The 22,873-nt window shown below is 47.4% G+C and overlaps 1 protein-coding gene across 1 annotated transcript; it reads right to left on the bottom strand.

Moving 5' to 3' along the window:
• Positions 1–276: 276 nt before the first annotated feature.
• Positions 277–10,177, bottom strand: LOC135400624 (uncharacterized). Its single transcript, XM_064632454.1, has 21 exons — positions 10,109–10,177; positions 9,996–10,034; positions 9,779–9,927; positions 9,002–9,028; positions 8,692–8,754; positions 8,615–8,626; positions 8,484–8,501; positions 7,799–7,876; positions 6,012–6,062; positions 5,651–5,728; positions 5,545–5,574; positions 4,425–4,457; positions 4,273–4,353; positions 4,130–4,183; positions 4,025–4,060; positions 3,916–3,957; positions 2,814–2,984; positions 2,677–2,763; positions 1,744–1,958; positions 1,003–1,173; positions 277–474 (listed from the first exon to the last, which is right to left on the bottom strand). Exons 1-21 carry the CDS (start codon positions 10,129–10,131, stop codon positions 277–279), a joined length of 1,656 nt encoding a protein of 551 aa, XP_064488524.1. The 5' UTR covers positions 10,132–10,177.
• Positions 10,178–22,873: the final 12,696 nt, after the last annotated feature.

The raw sequence follows: 22,873 nt of genomic DNA on the forward strand, positions 1-22,873 counted from the left end.
GTGGCAACAGACACGTGCGAGGTCTTTCGCAGCATACCATTTTATTTACTCGCTATTGATTAAAAGTAATGGGAAGCAGATTTATACTTAAGGTGAGTCTGCCAGCATTCGTGTGGCTACATACTGCACGTGCCGCAGGTGTATAGGACTGCGGATAATTTCGACCACCTATACACTAAACAAAGCTATTTACAAATACTAGTACTGTTTTGAGCGTTCAAAAGTTCACAGAGGGACCTATGCCCATTCCGCCGTATAGAATGCTATGTATACGCACTAGTTCTCTGGCTGGAGAAGTGATTGAAGTACTTCGATAAACGCAGGGTGCTTGATCGCGATGCTGGCGTCCATGCTGAGGGTTGTGATGTCCTGTAGAAAGGCTTTGATTGGCATCACCAGGGTGTTCATGCTCATCAGTGGCTGAATTGTGGTCTGTTGAAAAATATAGGTGCGTTCTTCTTTTCTGGATGCAGCCTAAGGATCGGAACACTGCATAGCTCAGTGGCACAAAGTAGGAGAAACAATGTGTATGAGTTGTATTAGAAAAACGAAAGTCGATGCAGATGATGCGCGAAAGCACACAGTATTACATTCTATCGACTGTAAGAGTGCGGTATAACATTTTGTTCACAAAGCATATGATTTGGTTTTCAGCTCTGCCGAAAATAGAACTTCCGCGATACGATGTTTCGCTACTTTCCAATCCTAATAGACGATTTTAAAAAGATGCGCGCGCCACCAAGCGCGCGGCGCAAAGCAACATGGGAACTTGGAGGGGCACTCTCCTGTCGTCTGCTTCGGTTATGGTTTATCCGGCTGGGACACTACTGCTGCTGAGCACACCGGGAACGTTGTTGTTCTTCTACCTCCGCCTCTGGTCGTCTCGTAATGTTTTAAGGCGCTCTAAGTTCCCATGAGCCTTTGCGTGCCACCAGGTGGCGCTTGCTTTTCTAAAAAGGCCTATTGAAAATTGTGCTACGGTCCGAAAGCTCTCAGATTTACCTTAGCAAGACTGCAGGATATACTGAAGATGGCTTCCTGTATGTCGATTATGCCAGTGATGTTAGATGTCAATATGAGTATGGCCGCCTTGACGAGCTCAGAGTACCAAGTGACTTCGCGCGTTGGGCTGATGGTGTTGCAAGATCGTAGAAGCAGGTCAGGCTCTTCTATCTATAAGAGCAAATTGACTGAACAAAACATATTACACTAGTGAGCATACACTCTAAGCATACTCTAAGCATTTCGGAAGAGCTGCATTGCAACCACATTTCTATTCCAACCAGTTTTACCTTTTGGGTATAACTGCAGAGTAGAAACAAACTACAGAGTAGAATCTGTCGTTCTACCAGCTTGGGTAGGAAACTCTACCATTTTCTCTTAGAGCAAACGTGAGAGAGAGGAGCATGGGAAAGGGTCGCCATCGCTTATACCGGCGGGGTAGAAGTTGCGTGTGGATTTGCACAAAATGGTAGAAGTACTGCCCTGCTGCAACTTTGGGTAGGAAATTCTACCTTTTTTTCTTAGAATGTAGGACAAAAGGGAACCAGACAAAAACGTTGCCGACGTTCTTCGCGTCCATTTATCTTCTCTGCTTTCAATACCGTAAAAATTGATTGATTGAAAAAAAAAAAAGAGAAGTTGACAAGTACAAACACTTATGCTTAACATTGTTATCAAGTTTCTTTATGCAAGATATGTCATTTGTTGTGATCGTAGTAGTAGTTGTAGTTTGTGCCGTACGCTGAAGTAGTGTCTTGAATGGTCATCGGCGACCAGTGACACTAGACCGACTCCAAAGAGCACGTTTAGGCCCAGTTGTCGAGCGAGGGCAGCTGTGATTCTTGCAACTGTGCCCTCGGTGAAGTGTTCGCGGCTGTTGTACGGCCAGCCCACCAGTCCAAGGTCTTCAACTAAACGACGAAGCACCGACTTTGAAGTCGTGGGGCTTTGCTTGTCTGCGTGAAAACAATGTATGACGTTAGAAACTGATGTGACTGAAAAACGTCAAAAAGAGTCGCAAGGTGGCTGCGAGGAAACCTTTACACAGTTTGGGAAAATGAATTCATTTTGTAATGCATTACCATTACTCGTTACAATTTTGAAAGTTGATTCATTACATTACTCATTACTTCTTCATGCTTTGTAACGCAATCAAGTAATGACATTACTGAGTACTACTTATTAGTAGTTATACTTTATGCAAGATCGCTACTTGTGAATGACTTCAAGAGATGAGAGCAATATGCATAAACTGAATGAGCAACCATGGGTAATTGCAACGTTGAAGTAGTTCAAGGGACCCAACTTGGACCCTGTCCTCCATCTTGATGACCTGGTCGGTGACAAATGTGGCCGGGAAAAACTAGATTGGACATTTCCCTTGCCTGTGACAGGCACAGTTCATAACTGTTGGATTTAGACAATACCCGACTCTTCAACCCAAGCAGAGAGTAATGCCATTCCCCGGCCAAAAGCAAAGGCAGTCCATTACTCATTACTCACCCATAAAATGTAGTGCATTATCATTACTGATTTACCGAGATGTAATGTACTATACCGACACTATGCATTGTTCCCCATCTCTGTCTGGATCCACCCCTGAAGTGCAACACCATGGACATGGACATGGACACGGACAGTCGAATGGTCGTGTATGCAGGTCTGCATTCATACCTAACACGCAGCTGTCCCACGCTACCTTGTGTGCCCATCCTGCTTCCTTGTTCCCTGAAAGGTAATCTTTCCAGGTGATCGTGTCATCTTATCTAATTTTTTATCTGACCTCTCTATTCACTAACCTGCAAGCACACACAACTTATCTTCGACGCTCTTGGCAATGATAATGTCTTGGCTGATGGGTGACGTCACGAACTTGACGTTGCCAACCAGCTTAAGTGTTCTGCTGAATCTAGCGCACACAAACTCGTAGAAGTCGTTGCAGGGCGCTTTCGTCGAGCTTATAAGCTGCTTCAACCTAGCCACTGAAGGAAGGAAAGGAAAGCATTCGTTCGGGCTCATGTTAAGCTGTCCAGATATGACCTCGGTGACAGAATGAAAACGGCTCCAGCTCAAATTTTTAACGCAGAATACGTTCTCCAAACATGTAAGTCCGTCTGTGACGGTCTCCTGTAAAGCGTGCTTTCACGGCATTGACGTCAGGCATCCAGGAGAAGCATGCAAGTAGTATGCATCTCCCCGGCTCCTCTTTGCGAGCTGGCATATTCATGGTGCGTTGTTGCAATGGAGTGTGATGATAGTAAAGCGGGCGCTTCAGGCATTCTTCATTCAGTAATTCATTGCAGGTTAAAATGAAGACTGTCGAAACAGAGCGAACGAGACGACAGCGACTAAATGAAGCGACCTAGGCGTGATGCTGCGTACTACTAAAGCCACCACAAGCCTATTTTCTGCATCCCTGGTTCAAACAACCCGATGTGCAAATCACACAGCCCCAAACGCGTGCAAAGACGTTTCAGCGGTGTAGTGACTACTACCAAACGCGAGAGTACTTCACCATCCGACCCTCACGAAGTTACAAAGGCCGTGCAAAAAAAAAAACATTGCATGTACATTGAGTTTGTCTTTCGCTACCGAATCGCGTATTACAGTATGATGGAATGCAATATGCACACGTGCAAATTTCGTTGAGATACCCAAAAGATATTTCAATGAGTGAATTGCACAGTTTAATTGCGCACATTGTACGGAGGCTTTGCAGTTCTGTAGGAGCACACATTTCTGTTCATTGCCATTCATGCGCGTACTTCGAAGTTCAAAACAAAATTTTATAAATGATAGTCAGAAATTGGCAAAACATGCGATAACATTAGGAAACACGACGGCGTTTCACTCATTATTATTGCTAGTTTCCTGTCCAGAGGAAATAAATTTGCAAAAATTTTATTCGCTCACCTTCACCGGCACATACGGTACACTTGTCGGTATTCGGCAAAGCTATAGTGGTATCCAGAAAGGGAAAGAGTGATCAGAACGGACGTCTAGCAACCTCTTTGGTGCTTACCGAAGTGAAGCGTTCGATTTTTTACGTTGACCGGCGCTAGGTAATAAGTGCATGAATTCAATGTCGAGTACAAATATCATGCAAATATTAGCAACCTACAGTTACCTTCAATATTACTGGTATCATCCGTTTCGTTCAGCGATATTAAGGAAGATGGATCTGTAATGTGACAGTATATGACAGACAAGGACGCAAATTGCCTGCAACGCTACAACGTTATGTTTTAAAGATTCGAGTTCAAAGGTTACCGAATATTTGAAGTTCAATTGCTGGTTCTGCTCGTCGCCGTGGTGTTGATCGAACACTATGCACGCTAGTTCTCGGTGAGTCTGCAAAGTTTCCGCGCAGAAACAGCGCGACCCTTAGAGAACTATCCCTGGCACAGCGTTCAGTGACTTACCGTTGTAGCTGGTAGGCGGCGAGGTAACTGCATCTGAAGTGACATCGTATGTGTGTAGTAGACGTCATTTGTAGGCATGCTCAGGGATCGGAAACGAAACTGAACTCGAACCGAAAACCGCTGACAACTCGTATTTTTCGCTGAACTGATACAAACTTTATTTTTTTCTCGCGTTGAACCGAACCTGAACTGAACCGAAATAAATTTAGGCGGTTACCGGTTCGCGAAACGGTTATGACGTAATGTGCGTTGTGAGAGATCGAAACCTCGATTTACACAGCGGTTTGAGCCGCGTTAGCAAACAGATTTGAAACCGAAACTGAACAAAACAAAACTACAACCCAAATGCACGAGGCATTTCCTCGTCGCTGCTATTGCGTTCATTCATTTGTGCTAGTTTTGAGGGCGTTCTTTTGGCCTTCCTCGTACGCGATCTTTGTCGTCCAGCAACCCCAAGTTTTCATTTTGGGCTGTGAAAATAACGGTCAGTCCCTGACGAGGATGTAACAGGTTGTATATATACGATGAGTGAACATAGAGAGTACAGTATGCTACAGTAACGTCGCACCTGAAACGCAGATCTGTAACACGCAGTGTTGCTGTGTCACCACTGCTCTGTCGGCAACAACAGCAACAAAAGTACGTTTGTGTTGTTTGAGAATCGTAAGGATGTGCTTGCTTTTAACGCATGGCAATCGCTCAAAATTCACTTTCCTCAACCGGTTCGAACCGATATTTTGCGCTGCTGCGGAGCTGAACCCGAAGCGAAAGAAATAACGGTTCCGATCCCTGGGCATGCTACGGTTAATTTTACGAGATCATCTTAGTGTTAGCAATCTCTCAAAGCATGCTGTGATAATCTGGTGATGCAGAATGTTAGGAATCGAAAAGCCTTAGGACGAGAGCGTTGATATTTCGAACAGGTGACTCTCGCCCTGAGATCCTACATTTCCTCTAACATGTATACTAGAGGCTTCGGTGTTACGTCGAGTTTCCGTATACCCATCTTTAGTGCTGTACCCGTGTGCTTAGTGTTACATTAAATAGCCTATTTAATACCGAGAAATGCGATAAATTATTCACATTGAACATAAAAGATAAAACAAACGTCACATATTACCTGTATCGCCATCCGCGGCGTACGTTGCGTCTGCAACAGAACTGCGTCAGTGCATGCCCCATAAAAGTGTCCCATTCAGTTATGCAGTTCGTGGAATTACACGTACCCATCAGCTCGCTATATATTTTCTTCCAGTCGTCGTTCTTCCCAAGGCTTGCTGCTCCTGCATTAACCTGGTACAATCCTACACAGAGGGAAATTCGTTTCTTCTTTACAGACGCCATAGTTTATATAATTTTTCATGTGATATTTTTTTTTGAGTCGGCAGTGGCAGTTTAAACATTCTAAAGGACCTCAGGCACGACGGCAACCACAACGACCACGATAACTCTCATGTCTAGCTTTGCACGAAATGGTGCAACTTGTGCCTGGGTATATTCTGGCACACAGAATTCAGTCTATGGTCACCGATATGCACAATTTGCCTCTACGCACAAATATAACGCAACTGTTGTCGGCAACATTACCGAATGACATTCTGGAATTCGTGGAAGGCTTGGCGTCATCCAGCTGAAGAGCTAAAGCAGAGGGAATAGAATAATTAACGGCTAAACGTCTTGCCAGCGCCGATGAACTCAATCGTTACCGTGCCAGCAACTTGCACAACTTGCACACATAGCAATATAGCATAGTGCCTATAGTATAGTTAGCAATTAGGAAGCACGCGTTAAAGGGGTTGCGACACTTTGCCCAAAGCTTTTCCGAATCAATGTAAACGTTGGTTATTCGCACGGACGTAAACATGTATGCCAAGCTTTACAGCAAAGGGGGCAATGCACGCGAAGGAGATCGTCACCGCGAAGACCGGGACTCGTCCGGCTCTGAAATCACAGCAGGCGTCTCGATCGGTGAGGCGGCATCAGGCGACGTCATGTGCTTTCGACAACAAATGGGGATGGCCGAGGCTCCTCAGGGGGGTTAGTATGCGTCCTGGGCCGACTTCAGGGGGAACTGTGCCGACATTAGTCTGGAAAGTCTGCCGGAAAACCCAGGGAAAACCTCAGACAGCACAGCCGGCGGGGTTCGAACCTGCGTCACCTCCCAGTCTCGGCGTGGAGAGCGATCATCCTAACCACTATGTCACCGGAGCTGGCCCCAGCCTACATGACGCAAAGTGTTGCAACTTCCTTTAAAGGGGCACAGAAGTGCACAAATTTCTCCTCGCGGATTGCAAGACGCCATTACGTTGACATCAACACAAAAGGAATGCTGGATATTTCGGCTGCGTCATTCATGATTTATGAGGGAAAGAAACAGCAATGTACGCTTTCCCTCTCCCCTCCTTCTCAAGAAGCCCCGCAATGCGGAGAGGCCTCGGATTGATCTCTCCAAACGATCTCCCGCGATGATTGGACAAATCGTTTGCGGGGACCAATGAGAGCGCGCTCCGCATTGTCAGGATTCTTGAGAGGGAGAGGGAAAATTGCAGGTTCTCTTCCTCATAAATCATTTTCTTCATTTTCTCACTTTAATGCCCCTTTACGTTGACAGAAAGGAAAAGGCCGCAGGCAGACAAGCTGGTACATACCGAAATAGGAACCCCGAGAGACACGACATTCAATTTCAATTCAATTCAATTGTTTATTTCCCATTCAGCGATGGGTGGGGCCGAGCACAAAAAGCCGCAAGGTGCAGCTTGGGCATAAGGGGGCATAGTAAAATATTGGTAAATATAAATAAAATTATAAGGGCGACACGAAATACTAATAAAAGAAATTGTCTCGTGTATAATTCCGTGTCTCTCGGTTCCATTGTACGCGCGCTAAATCTCAAATTCAATTTTCTTTTTAATTTCGTGTTAGCGCCGCGAAGCAACTGCGGCTATGAGCGGCGTACAGATGTGGACAGATGGAGAGAGCTAGGACAGCAGGAAGGAGTAAGGGACAGGGGGCTCAAATTCTCTACCTCAGCACCTTACAGTTCGAATACTTACCTAATACTGCGTCTGCATCATTAAGTTCAATTATCATATTAGAAGTGTACCACATATGCGCTCGTAATATGATGATGATGATGATTATTTGAGTTTTATTGATGCCAAGGCTACTCGGGCTATGGTGCGCCAAACTACAAAGCGCTCGCAATTAAACAATAGTGCATCGTACGCCATCACCTTTGCGTACGTAAGGGACACTGCACGAAGCCTTCTTTATGTTTTGCGCGTGCGCAGAACCACCAACGCTATCCCTTACGTACGCAAAGGCGATAGCGTAAGATTTACCAAAACTCACTAATATAGTTTCCAGTAACGTACCGTATTTCATAGCGGACGTATTGTCTTCGGCTTCGCGTTGAAATCCTATGGGGGGTAGTGCGTCTGTAGTCGTGACATCTTGAAGGGAAAACATTCGGTCGGTTGGACCCTTTTCTTGTGACAAGCAATTGATACGCACGTAAAAATGAATCTCTAGTACAGTGGTTCTCAGTCGTGCATGTGTCAAGGAGCCCTTCTGGGCTGTGATGGGGGCCGCGTGGAGTGGATCCCTTTAAGGTCCACACGCAGGCACGAGCACAAGCTATACATAGCTATATATACTGCTTGAAAACTGAGATAATTTAGTATTTTTATTACACAAGTAGCAGTGAATGAGTGAATAGCTTATGAGTGCATTATTTTTCTTACCAGTGAGCCGTAGCGTGCACGGAGCTATGTTACTAATAGAAAGTGTCATACCTGTATCTGCATGCGGAAGACGCGCGCGCAGGTGTAGTAGTAAGCTCACCGACAAGTGAGGACCTCGCGAGCACCCTTGAACCCCCATGGACCCCCATTTGAAAACCACTGCTCTAGTGCATTCTCTGATAAATGTGCGAATCCTAAGTATAAAAGCTTCGGAAGAGCACTCTATACGAGGAGTAACCTCTAGCAGCGTGAAAATCTACTTCGGTTTCTGTCATTGCAACACTTATCAACAAACATCAGCTGTTGCTTTACTAACTTGTCGAATTTCCTCCGGCTGTAAAGCAAAAAGAAAGCTGTAACTGTTCCCTTGTAGAGCGAATTGAGCAAGCGCAACATATCGGATTATTATAGTTAAAGTAACTAAAGTGGTAACTATTTGCAACTCACGGTTCGGGTCTGCTGGAACGAGGTCAAAGTATTAAACGTATACAATTAAATTAATTAATGAATGCCTTCTTCCTCACCTGGCGTTGGGGCCGGATCGTTTCTGTCCTGTGTTGATTTGGTGGAGAAACTGACGTCGGTTGCTATAACCATCAAAAGCAGAAAATGTAAATAAATACCCTTTAAATGCAGCTGGGAAAAATTTCGTTGCAAAACACATTGCCGTTCGCCAAAAAGTTCACATTTATAATCCGTGTTTGCTTTTTGGGTATGCTATGTTATCAGGGCGCGCTGCCCATAAAGGCTTGCGCAACACATGAGTTTAACCTGCGTATTCGAACCAGACGACACGCAGTGTCCTCACGAAAAAGTTACGGGAGTGTTCCTTACAAGATGGTCCCCCTGTCACGGGTGCCTCTGCAAAAGTTGTGTAATAACTAATGAATGACTATATAATCATTACCAATCTGAAGATATACCTATGATTACCAATCATAACCAATTTCATCAGAAATATATCAGAAGGCGACCGCGCAAAATCCGCATCCCATTCGCCAAAGCGCCCTGAAAAATCAATCGTCTGTCAACCGTGGAAGCGCGGCCTGAACCGCTGTCGTGACGTAAAGAGCCCCGCGTGACGTAGCACCAGCATGGAAAGGAGCCGTGAGGGTACCACGTGAAGGGCTCTTCCATCGGGTCTTGCTGCGTCACGGGAGATTGGGGGGGGGGGGGGGGCGAAGGGTTTCTAGAGGGCGCGTTGTAGGTAAGTTTTTTATGTGTTTTTGTACGAAGGTCGCCTGGTGTCTGCTTTACAACCCGCAGCAGCAGCAGAGAGAGAGAGAAAAAAAAAAAAGAAACGGAAGAGGTTTTCACTACTCCTTTAACAGGTGTCGGAAGGTCGTGCAGACAAATTATTCATTGCAGGTATAACGTCGAGTTGTGCATGTAGGAACTCCGAGGGCGGTTTCGAAGTTGGGATGAGAAATGCACGGACACCGTAGTCCAAAACAACGCAAAAGTTAGCGTACTTTCCGCACATTGCGGCGCACAGGTGGGTACTTCGATATTCGCAATCAAGGCACAATTTGGGGAAGTGCCTCGAAGGTACGGTACTTCACTTGTGCACTATTACTCTGAGACATGAACAACGGCATTAAGGGTACGTACGCTTTGCGTTCTTCAAGAGCATGAAAATGCCGAAAATCGCTGCTGCCAGGAGGCAAATGCCAATGACTACGACGACCACCACTCGAACAACGCTACTTTTGCCACCAGCATTCTCGTCTGAGCTTGACACGTCAGCCATGCGGGACATGCTGTTGAACGAACATCAATAGCAAGTTTTGCAGACCTTGAACGGGCAACAACCTTTACTCCATCTTACCTATAGTTCGTAAAGCCGTACTCTGCTCCAACAAGGTCCCTGCAGATACGTCAACATGAAAATAACTGTGGAGTGGCTGACTACTTATCACGGTAAGGAGAACCATTACGTACTTTTGTTGGCCCGAGTCTCCCATGCCGGTATGTCAGGATTCGACCACGCACGGGATGCCTCAGTGCAGGACTAACAGCGAAAAGAGGAAAATCGTGCAACGTGCAACGAGAATGACGCGTGCGGCTTACGGTGATTTTTATATAGAAACCAAAACTGAATCAACCCAATCAACGCCTCAGGCAAGACAAAAAGAAAGAAAGCGCGACAAACAACCACACAATCAAAATTTGTCATTTCTGTGATACTTCATTCAACATTTTTTTTTACTCCGTTCTATTCATTTTCAACGTCCTCATCCTCCATCCAATGCTCTATCTTCGTAATTCAGTGCCATCGACATCGAGGTTACCATAACGAATATGGCGGCGCCCACATCGAAGCAAGCGTAGGCGCACTGCCCGACGTGAATTCGTCAGTTTCATTACGTGTAACCCGAACTCCTGAGTCAAACAATTTACCGAGCTCAAGTACGTGAGGTCCGTAAACCTTTGCGTCTAGGAGGCTTTGTGTGCATTGTGAGAGTCGTAAAGTGTTTGCGTGCAAAACCACTATATCAATAAGTTATCAATTTACGGTGTGCTTTAGCGATTAAAACCAGGTATGACAACATCGGCAGAAGAACACAAAGAGAAGATGAAGTTTGACCCCGAAGAGTATGAGCTTCGGAAAAGGCTCCCGCCTTATCTGTCACGTCGTAAGAACGACGTGTACGTGAACACGAAGACTGACTTCAAGGGGCAGCTCGAGCGCTGTCGGAAGCTTGTCACCTCTGGACATCGTGAAGTTTTCATCCATGGCTTAGGAGCTGCAGTGAACAGAGCTGTGAACATTGCTCTGCAAATACAATCGCAATTTCCGGGCTTGATTGACGTCGACGTCCGCACGTCTTCCGTAGAGTTAGTGGATGATTTCGAACCACAAATGGACGACTTGGAGCCGCGGACACAGACACGGCAAAACTCCGCAGTTCACATACGTTTGTTTAATTTTTCACAGCCAGTACAAGTTGAATAAATTGTGCGTATTTGCCGTGTACGATTTTGTGTTACTGGCGTCTGTGAAGCGATTTTGTTTGTATGAATCCGGAGTATTTCGTGCTGTACAAAACGGAATGTAAAGGTGTTCTTGAAACGCAAGTTGCATGTGCATTCGTATCATGCTTATCTTTTGAAAAGGATTCAAGGTTGCGCCACAAAGCACCAGACTTTGTGTTCCTGACAAAGTGTAGGCACGCTTGCACGACTTATAACGCAAGCGCCTCGCGCCCTCTGTTGGGAGTAATCACAAACTACTGGTTCTAGTAAGGCTTCCCACCGATATGCGGCGCCGGAAGTCCGAACGGTTTTTAGGGAAGGTTTAGAGTGCGAGGGAGGGGAGTGGGTTCTATGTTCAGTTCGATGTGTATGATCAAGGGCAAGGGTTACATACATACCTGGGTCTGGTGGCTATGCCCTTTGAGTGCCTGCATTGCGCTTGGGGTGGTTTAGGACTGATGCGCACAGTACAGAGCATGGACGGATAGGGGCTCTGTAAGAGGCAGCGTACTAATTTTTTGCGGAGAAACACGGTGTGAAACGTGTTACAGAGCGTTTCCCCCTGCATTTTTCTTGTCTAAACGCACAAATGGTTTTTCGCTTTTTACAGGTTTAGAAGTTATTAAGAGGGCAGAAGCGGCTTTCCTACTCCGCGATGAAGATGATGATTGGTCAATGATTGGTCAGTTAGTGTCAGTCAGGGATGGGCAGTAATAGTAATACTTTGTATTATAATACTATTACTGTAATACTTTTGAGTATTTGTATTATGTATTATAATACTCATTTTGAAATGTATTTGTATCTGTATTATAATACACGAAAACGAGGTATTGGTAGCAGATCATATCCGTCCAAACGCCCATTTCCACCGACGTCCCAATTCAACCAAAAAGCTCATTTCCTCCAATAAAATATTCGGAGGTTCTGGGCTTTCGGTTGATCTGGGCATGCGGGTGGCAGTGACCAATATCCTCCAAATGATCATTTCATCCAAGCGCACAGGACCACCGAAAGCGGGATACTTCAATGGACACGCGCCCACCGTTTAACAGGGAGAGGAGGAAGGGTGAGCGGGTTCCCAAGTATGCGGGAATCCGATGTACAATCTCGAGGCAGAGTTAACTGGAACGCCACTTCGACTGGAGGAGCTAAACTCGGGGAGAGGGCAACCCTAGCGGCTCTTACGAGAAATAAAGGCAAATAGTGTTCCGACTGTCCCACTGTGGTTGTGTTGCTGTGGAGGTGTAAGCCTTACCATGAGCTATTGACTCGGCATTGCCCTTAGCTGTGGTTATCGTCGCGATGTTTGTTTATGTTTGCGGCGATTATGTGAAGGTGTATGCCGGCTGATATCGCACGGATCCGATGCCTTTATCTCATTGATACACGCGAAAGTGGTCGCGTTCGCTCAGTGGGGCATTTTCAGATTTGTGATAAAACAAATGAGGATGCACGGGGTCTAGTGGAAAATTTATTGGAGTTGCTGTCAACCTTTGCGCGTATCAATGAGATAACAGCATCGTACCCGCGTGATATCGGCCAGCATACACCTTTACATAATCGTCTCAAACCCAAACAAACATCGCGATGATAACCACCGTTGAGAGTAATGCCGAGTCAACAACTCATGCCAAGGCGGACACCCTCGCAGCATCATGGCGAGTGGTGACCATTTGGTGGCAACTTTTCTCTCTTTTTTTCCTTTCTTTTTTTGCCAGATCCCGAGCAGTCAAGCAATCTTGCATGTTTGCGTGGCACTTTCCGTGCGTTCGGAATTTCCCAGCTATTACTTTTTTCGTCCGGTCTCGAAATGATCGAGCAGCGGGTTGCCCAACTATATCCGGTGTCGTCAAATCCGCACTGCAACGGTGGCGAGTGCTCTCATTGGACCGCACGTCGAAGTTCACGTGGTTTAGCAGACGACGGAACCCGAAGACGGGCGACCGCGATGGCCCTAGCGTGATCCAAGTGTACGAACTCTGCCCTGATTCAAAAGGGATGAGGCGAGCCTGATCCTGATCCTAAAACCACCAGATCCCTGGCACTGTGGCGGCCCGTGTGTGATGACGAAGACGTGCCTCTGCTGCCACGCGCTACGGCGCTGGCACGGCAGTTCTATCGGCACCGTCCTAGCGTGAGGCCACGACCATCTGCCCGCTGGGACATTCCATCATCGCCGGTCAGGACTCATGTAGAGGGATACCACCTCCTCTACATTTGGTGACCCGAACAACGAACACCATGTTCGGCATAATTCGGCCAAGCACCATCCCAAATTACTGCAAAGCCCACCTCCGAAGGTACGGTGCAACGTTCTACCGAGGAACCGCTAGGCGACGACGTCAATTCACCGCGGCTCCACTCATCGCAACGCCCGACCGCGCCACACCATGGCCCTACCCACCTTACCCATCTACCCAGATCACGTCGCCATGGTCTCGCACTCTGCGTCACGTCGCCACACGCTTCACGATGGCACTCCTCGGGCTTCCACCAGCGGCACCTTCCCGAGCATCACGCTCCTGTACCGGTCGCGGTACGCCGCTGTCGACCGGGCCACCCGCATCTGCTACGCCAGCGGTCAAGGAACCCTGCCCGCCTCGCCTTCCCACCTGGCTTTTGTGCAACATAGTGGCAGTCCAGTCCATCCAATTGCGGTCAAGGGGCACCGGGACCAACGTTCCACCGGGGTCACGCACGGAGGCCACAGTGAGTTTTACTCCCGGTCTCCACGTGCTTCACGATGGTCCTCCCCGGCACTCTCTGTGGTGACAACACTACGAGCTCAACGCTCACGAACCGGTCGCGGTTCTGTCGCCCCACTCTCTTATCACTTCGGCCTACATGCATGCTCTCCGCTTTGGCCCGCCCCTGGAACCCTCCCGGCCAGCTCTTGTCCGCACCGTTCAGCCCGCCACTTCTGCCCACTCATCACAAGACGCAAGACCAGCCGTCCCTGTACTGCGTGTCGCCCGTCTTCCTCCTCTTCCTGTATCGACGCGGAATCTCAACCGCCAGCTCTACACCGCTCCGCGTCTGAGGGGGAGAGTGATGTGGCGGCCCGTGTGTGATGACGAAGACGTGCCTCTGCTGCCACGCGCTACGGCGCTGGCACGGCAGTTCTATCGGCACCGTCCTAGCGTGAGGCCACGACCATCTGCCCGCTGGGACATTCCATCATCGCCGGTCAGGACTCATGTAGAGGGATACCACCTCCTCTACAGCACTCATGTTCGGGTGGCAACTGTCACGTGATCCAGCTCCGGAGCCGACCTAGCAATTTCCGAGCGCCAGGCAGTGTTGTAATTAAATGACCACCACAATTCGCCATAAGTAGGACAGTGGAAACATTATTTCCCTTTATTTCTCCTAAGCGCCGCTAGGGTGATTCTCTTCCCGATTCAGCCAGAGCCGTTTCTGGATTCAGCGGTCGAAGTGGCGTTCGAGTTAACTCTGCTTAGAGCTGTACTTCCTCCAACTAGCCAGAGAGGGTCACGTGGGTTCCTGACTGCTGCTCATCTGGTGCTCGAAATGTTCTGTAGCATGAGGTATGCGGTCCGTTGATTTGCACAGCTTCCTTTGTTCCCCTGCCTACTAATAATTCTCCTTAGAGATGTAACATATATGACTAATATAAATATAAAGCTTTTCCTAGGGGTTGTTTCAGCCGGTTAATAGCGTGTTTTCTGAACGTCTGAACTGTATTAACAGAACGCATAAAAGAAAAGTAAAGGAGGAGGTCCTTTTTGTAACCTTCTTCGAGACCTGTGAAGTGGGCGTTTGTTACTATATTTGCTTTCCACTATGATGACCTACACAGTGCTTGGAGCTCTGTCACTCACATGGAAAATATCTCTCTGTTCGGATCGGATCATTTCTTGTACGCGATCGACATCAATAATACCTTTCCTTTGCAAACTTCACTTCTGACTCAGTTGCAGGATTGGATTCCCGCATACCCAAAAACCGCTCAGCCTTCCTCCTCTCCCTGACAAACAAAGGAATCGTGTCCTTTCAAGTATCCCGCTTTCGGTGGTTCTGGGCGCTCGGATGAAAAGAGCTTTTGGGGGATATGGGTCACTGCCACGCGCGTGCCCAGATCAACCGAAAGCCCAGAACCTCCGAACGTTTTTTCGGATGAAATGAGCTTTTGGTTGATTTGGGACGTCGGTGGAAATGGGCATTTGGAGGATATGAGGCCTAACCCGAGGTATTACATGTATTATGATACTTTTGAAGGCGTAATACTTTCCCAGAGGTCGTAAGTTCGACCTGCAAAGTGTCACCCGTGCACTTTATCAGTAATTTTTCGGGTCCCACAAACATTTGAACAGGAACAAGGCTCCTATTACAGTGTTCCCCTGCCCCAAATTATCCCAAAGCAAGTGACTTTGGGGCCAGAGGTTACTGGAGGTTTCCTCGCATTCCTTCTACTTCAGAATCCGCAAGGATGAGTCATACCAGTACAAGCCATTTGTCTTATGAAAGAGTGCGTCCAGTGCAGCCAGTCACCCCTGTACGTGGTTGCACTATGGGCAGTCACAGGTTTTTGAACGGCCCACATTTTATCGTCCAGAGTGAATGAAATCAGGGCTCTGCCACAGTGAGAGCAAGTTGTTCACTGCGATCGAATTGATCAGCGCTATCTGATCTTATTCGGAAAGATCAGGCCATGTGCAAAAATGTAAGCGTGAATAAAACGTCATTGGAGAATGATTGTCTCGATAAGTAATGGGCATATATCTAAGTAATTCTTCTGTTCTTTTCCTTTTTTTCTTCCCAAGTTAAGTATATTACAAGCGTATTACAAGTATTACTCGTGTAATACACAGAAGTATTAGTATTATGTATTATAATACTCATTTTTGAAATGTATTTGTATCTGTATTATAATACCGATTTCTAGGAAGTATTATGTATTAGTATTATAATACAAAATATGAGTATTACTGCCCATCCCTGGTGTCAGTGATGCTACTGCTGCTGACATATTCAGTACCCCCCCCCCCCCCCGCAAAAAAAAGCGACTCAATATAGGCCTTAATCTGCCCCAAACGCTTATATCCATACCACAACCAATTTATATTACCGTTACCTATAGTGCATGACAAGCGTGATGCCCCTCAGGTCGTGAAACGTAATAAAAGGCAACCACAATCATATCTTTTAGTGACAGCCGATATTAGCTCTTTCTCACGGTAAGATGTAGGGTAGCGCATGTAAGTGACTCCTGAAGGTAGAGAAGGAATGAGAAACTTTATTAGGTATTATACGTACGAACATGGCTTGGGAGGGAAAAAAATCAATAAAACAATGGCAGCGTAAAGGTTTCAGTGTGATGGATTTGGTTATCACTTTCCAGTGCAATAGGGCGTGCTCCTTTCCATGCTTCTCTACTTCACGTTGGCACAGTATTATTTACAACAAGAAAATGTACGATCCAATTTTGTGGAAGATGTTTCACCTAAAGCGTCAAAAAAAATTATAATGAAAGGCTACTTGACATATTGGTATTGGCCAGGAGCCGATGTATATCGGGCTGGAATATATTTTTTACCACCTTATGAGATAATATTCTCGCAATTTTAGTTTTAGGTTGACACAACAGTGTTTACAGCACAAGAGCAGAATTAAAACACGCGCAACAGTTCACGCAGTCAACTCAATCGCACTCATTTTGGACAAGTCTGTCATCACGTGTTGCGATGGGGTCGTGGGTGCTTCGTGGATTTAGCAGGTGAATTAGACAAGTAAACTTGAACTTGAACAATAAACTTGAACAATGGAACTTTACCAACCAGCCCAAATGTTACAATAGACAAGTTAAGACCATGCTGTTTGTCTCTTCGACTGAAAATACGAGGGACCAGTGCATGGCCGTTCCGATAATATTTTCTGAGGTGGAGGGTCAATGTGCTTCCAGGGGGGGGTCAAAGCGTGCTAAAAAACCCCTCTTTTCCTCGAAACAGACGCTGCGGACTGTGCGGGTGTTCAGTAGTTCATTTCATGAATAATCATGACGACTTATAACTACTAAACAGCGCGCAATTTTCACAAGTGACCTTGAAGCTCTAGGGAGGGCCACGGCCCCCCTTACCCCCTCTCGGTGTGCCCATGGACTAGTGCTCTCGTTTTGCCAGAGCGATTGAAGGAGGTTACAATATTGAGACAGAGAACAAAGAAAAAAAACAAAACAAGGGTCAAGTTGCACGATAACGTTGAATTATTTCTTCTTCCTGTTTTGTTTTTCCTGTAGCTACAGGACATACTTTATCCTGCTGCTGTCAACTGTCAGCGAGAAGACGTATGCTTTTGAGTCGTCTTTTCCTCAAAGACGCCAAAATATTGGTTTTTATGTATAACTCTATACCTCGCTCTTTTTTCTCCCACCTACAAAGCCCAACGATCCGTGAAAATTCGGAAATCGATGCATGCGTTTCTTTTTCCTTCCGAAAGATGCGTCCTTGAGTAGGCTAATTCCGTTCAGGCCACTAATAGCGACATTATTAGGTAACAGAATCCTTGTATTGTAATCTGGTTATAAGGGAGCGATGTTAAGTCGTTGACCGCGTATCAATATGTACTTATTCTACACACAGTAAAAGAACGCATAGGGACAAAGCGGGGTTTCAGCTCTGTAGCTTATTGCGCATTTTCCAACCTGCGAACGAAGTGGCTGAAGTCCACCTGCCTGACCCGAAGACGTTTCTGCCTCTTGATGTCTTGAGGAGGAATCCGGGACATCCACAAGAAATGCGATGCCCTCACGTATATCCTCTGTTCTTCAGAACCAGAACCTATACGTATGACGTGTCGTCCGAGAACAAGATGATCAGTTTAGACACTTCGCAAAGACTGCTATTCCAGTTTGACGGCGAATTAAACCTTCCTCTTCACGGCGAAAACCTCCTTCAGCAACCCGTCGTCGACTCTCATCTGAAGATCGAGCAGAGTCGACGCGACCACCAGATGACGCACTGGAAAGGACTTAGTATCGACATGTGTCGAGGGCTTCAAGGGTACTACAGTGACGAATATGTCAATGGTACTGTCCTCACTTCCTTCTTCCAAAAACAAACCGAGAAATAGGCAGAAGAGCTATCAAGACCCAATGACGACCATGGCTCGCCATGATAAACTAGGTGGTGATGTGATAAAGAAAAAAATGGGTATGTGGGAGACCAGACATCTGCACAATTAAGCGCAATCCTCAACGGAGACAAGTCAAAGGGAGTCTTCTGCCTGGCTAATCTATTGAGAACTGCCCACAGAGCTCACCACGAGAGCCTCCAAGTTGAAACACAAAGAACTCTCCTTACAAGAAGCACACTCTCGGAGAAGTGGCAGCCTACGTGATGATGACAGAATTCCAGAAGCGGTGCCTTTCCCTCTGCCGCATACTTACATACATCTCAAGACAGGCTTCTGGGCAAACACCGGTGACGATGTGGACAGGCAGGTTCTGCTGCGGAAGAGCGCCTAACGCGGTGGAAGAGCCGGAGTTGTTCGAGGCCGTCAAGAAGTGCATGGAGTGGCGTTGTTGTGCAGTATTTCATCCCGTTTCACATTGTATGCGGGATGGAAAATGCTCGAAGAAGTTTCCGAAGCAACTGCGTGAGGCGACTTCGCTTGAGAACGACGGTTATCCTCATCTCCGTCGATGAGGGCGCTTCGTCATTTCCATCGATGCGGTTGGGGATGGAGCACAGCGGTGAATGGTCCAATCCTTATAACCCGTGTCTCCTGCTCAACATCCACATCAACGTGTAAGTACTCACGATGGACTCTTCTTTGAAATACCTCTAGAAGTATGAAGTACCTTGAAGCAAATGTCTGCTTCTCCGCATGATGACTGGACAGTACTCACTGACAGCAAAGTGGCCCTAGATATCCTGGTATCTTACTCTGTCAAGATAGTCTGCGACGGGCATTCCCTGATCCTCGTAATATACAATGAGCTCCTGTCCTCGGGCCACACTGTGTGTTTTCAATGGGTTCCGAGCCATGTCGGCATCCCCGGCAATACCCGCGCTGACGTCGCGGCGAAACGTGCCCATGCGTTAGAGCCGGTTGGTGGAATACACATCTCGACACCCGTCTGCCGACTGCAGCTACGCCGGTTCTTCAGTGTCAACACAAAGCTGTTTGCCAAGGACGCTGCCAGGACCAACCCATTCTATGAGGTACATTCACCTAAAGATGGAGTACACTATCTGCAGTCGTGTCTCAAGGAGGGCAGAATCTGTCATACATCGGCTCCGCCTCAACGTCGCCCGCACTCCGTCACTCCTGTTCAAAATGGACAGCAAGTCATGGCGTTATGTTTTACCTGCAACGTTGAGGCAGACATTCTTCAACTTCTTCTCGACTGCCGCCGTTCCAAGTCCTTCTGGGACAAGCTGAAGTCTCGCCTGACAAGCCTCGGATACTCCATCTCTCTGCCAACACTACTAGGCACACGGAGCCAGCGGTGTAACCGCGGCGCTTCTCCATTACCTGCTTGATACCGGTCTCCTCAGCAGCCTGTGACACCGTGCGTGGGACGGCGGAAGACCTCTGACCCCACGTCGCCCTACTCTTAACCACCCCAGGAATACGTTCCCGGGCTATCAAGTGCCCCTCGTGGATCCTCACCAACACCACTACAGTGAAAGTCCTCGTCATTTCACGGGATGGAAGCCCAGGAAACGGGAAGGCGAAAACGTCACGGCAGAACGCACACAGTCTCTGCAAGGGACACTCAGAGATATGCTCTGCGCATTCTTCTCCCCATTCTCAAAGGAGCCACTTCCTTTGAGGATCTGGAGGATCTGACCGCCGTCCTCATGAAACATGATTCGACGCAGCAAAGGCAGGAGGCTTTCTCGACGGCGGCTCTTATTCCAGAGAGTCTCTTAAAATCAGGTCGCTCACAAGCTACACGAGCTCTTCGGAGCTTCTTCTCCTGCCTCCTTTGTTATCATGAGGCCTTCACAACGTACACCACTCTCTGCGAAAAGTTTGCCAAGGCAATGGCTGAAGAGACCATCCACAGCGGCTTTTCGCGAGATCAAGTCATTGCTTTTGCATACTTCAGGGTCGCTCATCGAATTGACCGGCTCGGCAGGCACTATACTCGAGCAAGCAAGTCCACAGATTTCCGAGCGCCAGTTCACCGTGAAAGACAAGGCAGAAGACAGTAGCCGACGACATTTTGGTTGCACAAGATCATTGTGATAATCGCTGCTCCAGTGTTCCGTCTGTGGTCCACGCGGCACCGGCAGGACCTACCACTGCAATGCAATCTACAACCTTGTTGCTATTACGAGGCATTGCAAGATGTTGTATATTGTCTGGGAAGGAATCATCGCGAACCTCCTACCGCGGGGCCGAACTGTCGTCTCCGTTCAAGTTGATTATTTGATTATCGCCGACAAGAACCGATCGTAGTCGATAAGAAGCCAGCAAGAGGAGGCACAGATGCTAATGAAAGGAAAGGAGAAATGAATGGCATACAAGGCGGCCTTCGAAGCTGTCGACACGCTCCCTCCAGATCGCATGCAATCTCCTTTCGGTGAAAAGTTGGTTATTGACTGTTGCAGGACACTTCTGTCAGACTCTGCCAATCAGGAAACTAGGAGGAAAAGAAGAAACCGTTGACGGCTGCGTCAGTTGTTCAATCCTGTGGCCACTCTTCACGAAGCGTCGCCTCAGTGCAGCATATATTCGAGTGGCTGGAAAGGACTGTAAGGGTTTCCGTCTCCAGCTTGTCAACGGGGTGCCAACGCCGCAGACCGCCAAGTGACAGACTCCCAGCACCGCATGTAACAAGGCGACATCGTGACCTCGCGGTGTTCACACAGGTCATTGAGCCAAAGGAACTCGCAGAGAAAGCAATTCTCACCGGGAAGGATCTCCAAGTTACGCACTCAATAAAGAGATCCTGAGACGTCCTCGGGTGGAGGACCCCTGGAAGCACGTCTACAAGAGTGTTGATGAGGCGGTCTCCAGCGACAGCAGCGATCACGTTTGCCTTCCATTTCAACTGAATACCTGGAAGTCTCATTCCAACTGGATCTCACTAAACAGTCTCACTTCAACTCCAACAAGTTGCATATCAAGAAGGGCGCCATTGTCGTGTTCCCCCCGGAATCCGGCTGGACTTGGACAACAGACTTTGGAATAGAACGCGGTTGAAGGTCTATACGATGTGCCGCTTCGTCCTCTGTTGCCGTTTCATCGGCGGTGAACCGAAAGGAGTCGTCACTATCACTCCTCCTTGGGTTGAACTCTAGTGGAACGGAGCTCATTTCCTTCTTCGACGCTGGCAGGGGCCTTTTCGAACAGCTTATGCTATGACGACCAACAAAGCCATAGCCATCCTTCTCCAAGATTGGCCTCTTCGAAGACATCTTCAGTGACGGTCTTTTCAACAGTTCGTCGCCCAGAAGGAAAGTGTCAACCCGAAGTTTCGAATTGAATTGTTCCTGCTTACTTCCCAATATATGCTACTGCTTTGTACATCATTGTTGATAATGTGATCAGTATCACTGCGCTGTAAGTTGAGGTTTCAATAAATTTAGAAAACTATAAAAGGGTTCATCAAGAGGGTCCCAGAAAACACACAATCGCACACCCTGGAGAGCGCGCACATTCACAAACAAATTCCCTGCCCATAAACTAAAAACCGCTCCTTGATTCAAACCCTCTCCTATCCTTATTCTTAATCCCGCAGTGTAATTAATAACCGCGACGTAAAATGGCCATTTACCTCTCAACAGCGCACTCATGTACCCCTCCCACCATTCTGTGGCTGTCCTTAGATTCGCGATTGTTAGCCACGCACAAGTAGAGCCACTCTCCCCCTTTTGCCTATTCATTACAAAATCGGCCGACATTGTGTCTGCGTGCCACCAAGGCCTCCTTCTCCGTGTAGAGCGCACCTTCGACAACACACGTTTCGCCATCTATCTCCGTTCTACCCCCACGTGTATCACTCCACCATCTTTCCCCTCTGCCACGACCTTCCATCATGGCTTCATCTCCCACGTATAGGACATGTTAAAATTTCATACTGCCGCAATTACCCTCTAGGTGGAGCTTCGACCGCTGAAACAAAGGCAACGGCGCAAAGCAAAAGAGAAAGGAAGAAAGCACGATCTGTTTGTCGAAGATCGTGCGCTGAGCTTGCAGCCTTTGGGAGGGGTGGCGGCCGCGCCGCTTGATAAATGATAAAATGGAAAGCCGCGAGCGAGGCTGGTTCGAAAAAAAAAAAAAAAGAAAAAAAGAAAAAGTAAATGGGCAACAACACAAGAACACGATGGTTCTCATCTTTCACCTAAGGCTGCAGTTTCCCGATTGGTGGCTTTTTGCATGGGCGGGTTTCTTGGTCGATGACGTAGACGGACGTCTACTTGACCAATGGAGACACGTTGAGGCGTACGAGGTGGGATGGCGCGGGTGAAGCGACAAGGCGATAGATGGCGCTTCGTGTCGGATGTTGGAGGAATTTTTCCGATATGATGGGAAAATAAAATTTTGGAAACGTCGGCCAATGGTGGTAACGGGGGCAGTGTGTTGCTTTTAAACGCTTTAGCACAAAATAGGAGGCAAATGCAGTCATTCTGAAACATAATCGACGTTTGCTTTTTTCTGAGCTCTCGCAGACGCTTACACATGCAAATGAACACTGTCCCAATCTTTCACACCTGAATGTTCAGTGACGCACTCAGCTCAGTTGAATTGCTG

The sequence above is a fragment of the Ornithodoros turicata genome, chromosome 7, assembly GCF_037126465.1.
Source record: "Ornithodoros turicata isolate Travis chromosome 7, ASM3712646v1, whole genome shotgun sequence".
Taxonomy (NCBI): domain Eukaryota; kingdom Metazoa; phylum Arthropoda; class Arachnida; order Ixodida; family Argasidae; genus Ornithodoros; species Ornithodoros turicata.

Coding starts and splice junctions, on each gene's coding strand:
- LOC135400624 (XM_064632454.1), bottom strand. CDS start 10,131: ATGGGAGACTCGGGCCAACAAAA. Junction 10,035..10,108: donor GGAGACTCGGGCCAACAAAA/GTACGTAATGGT, acceptor ACGTATCTGCAG/GGACCTTGTTGGAGCAGAGT. Junction 3,958..4,024: donor AAATCGAACGCTTCACTTCG/GTAAGCACCAAA, acceptor ATACCACTATAG/CTTTGCCGAATACCGACAAG.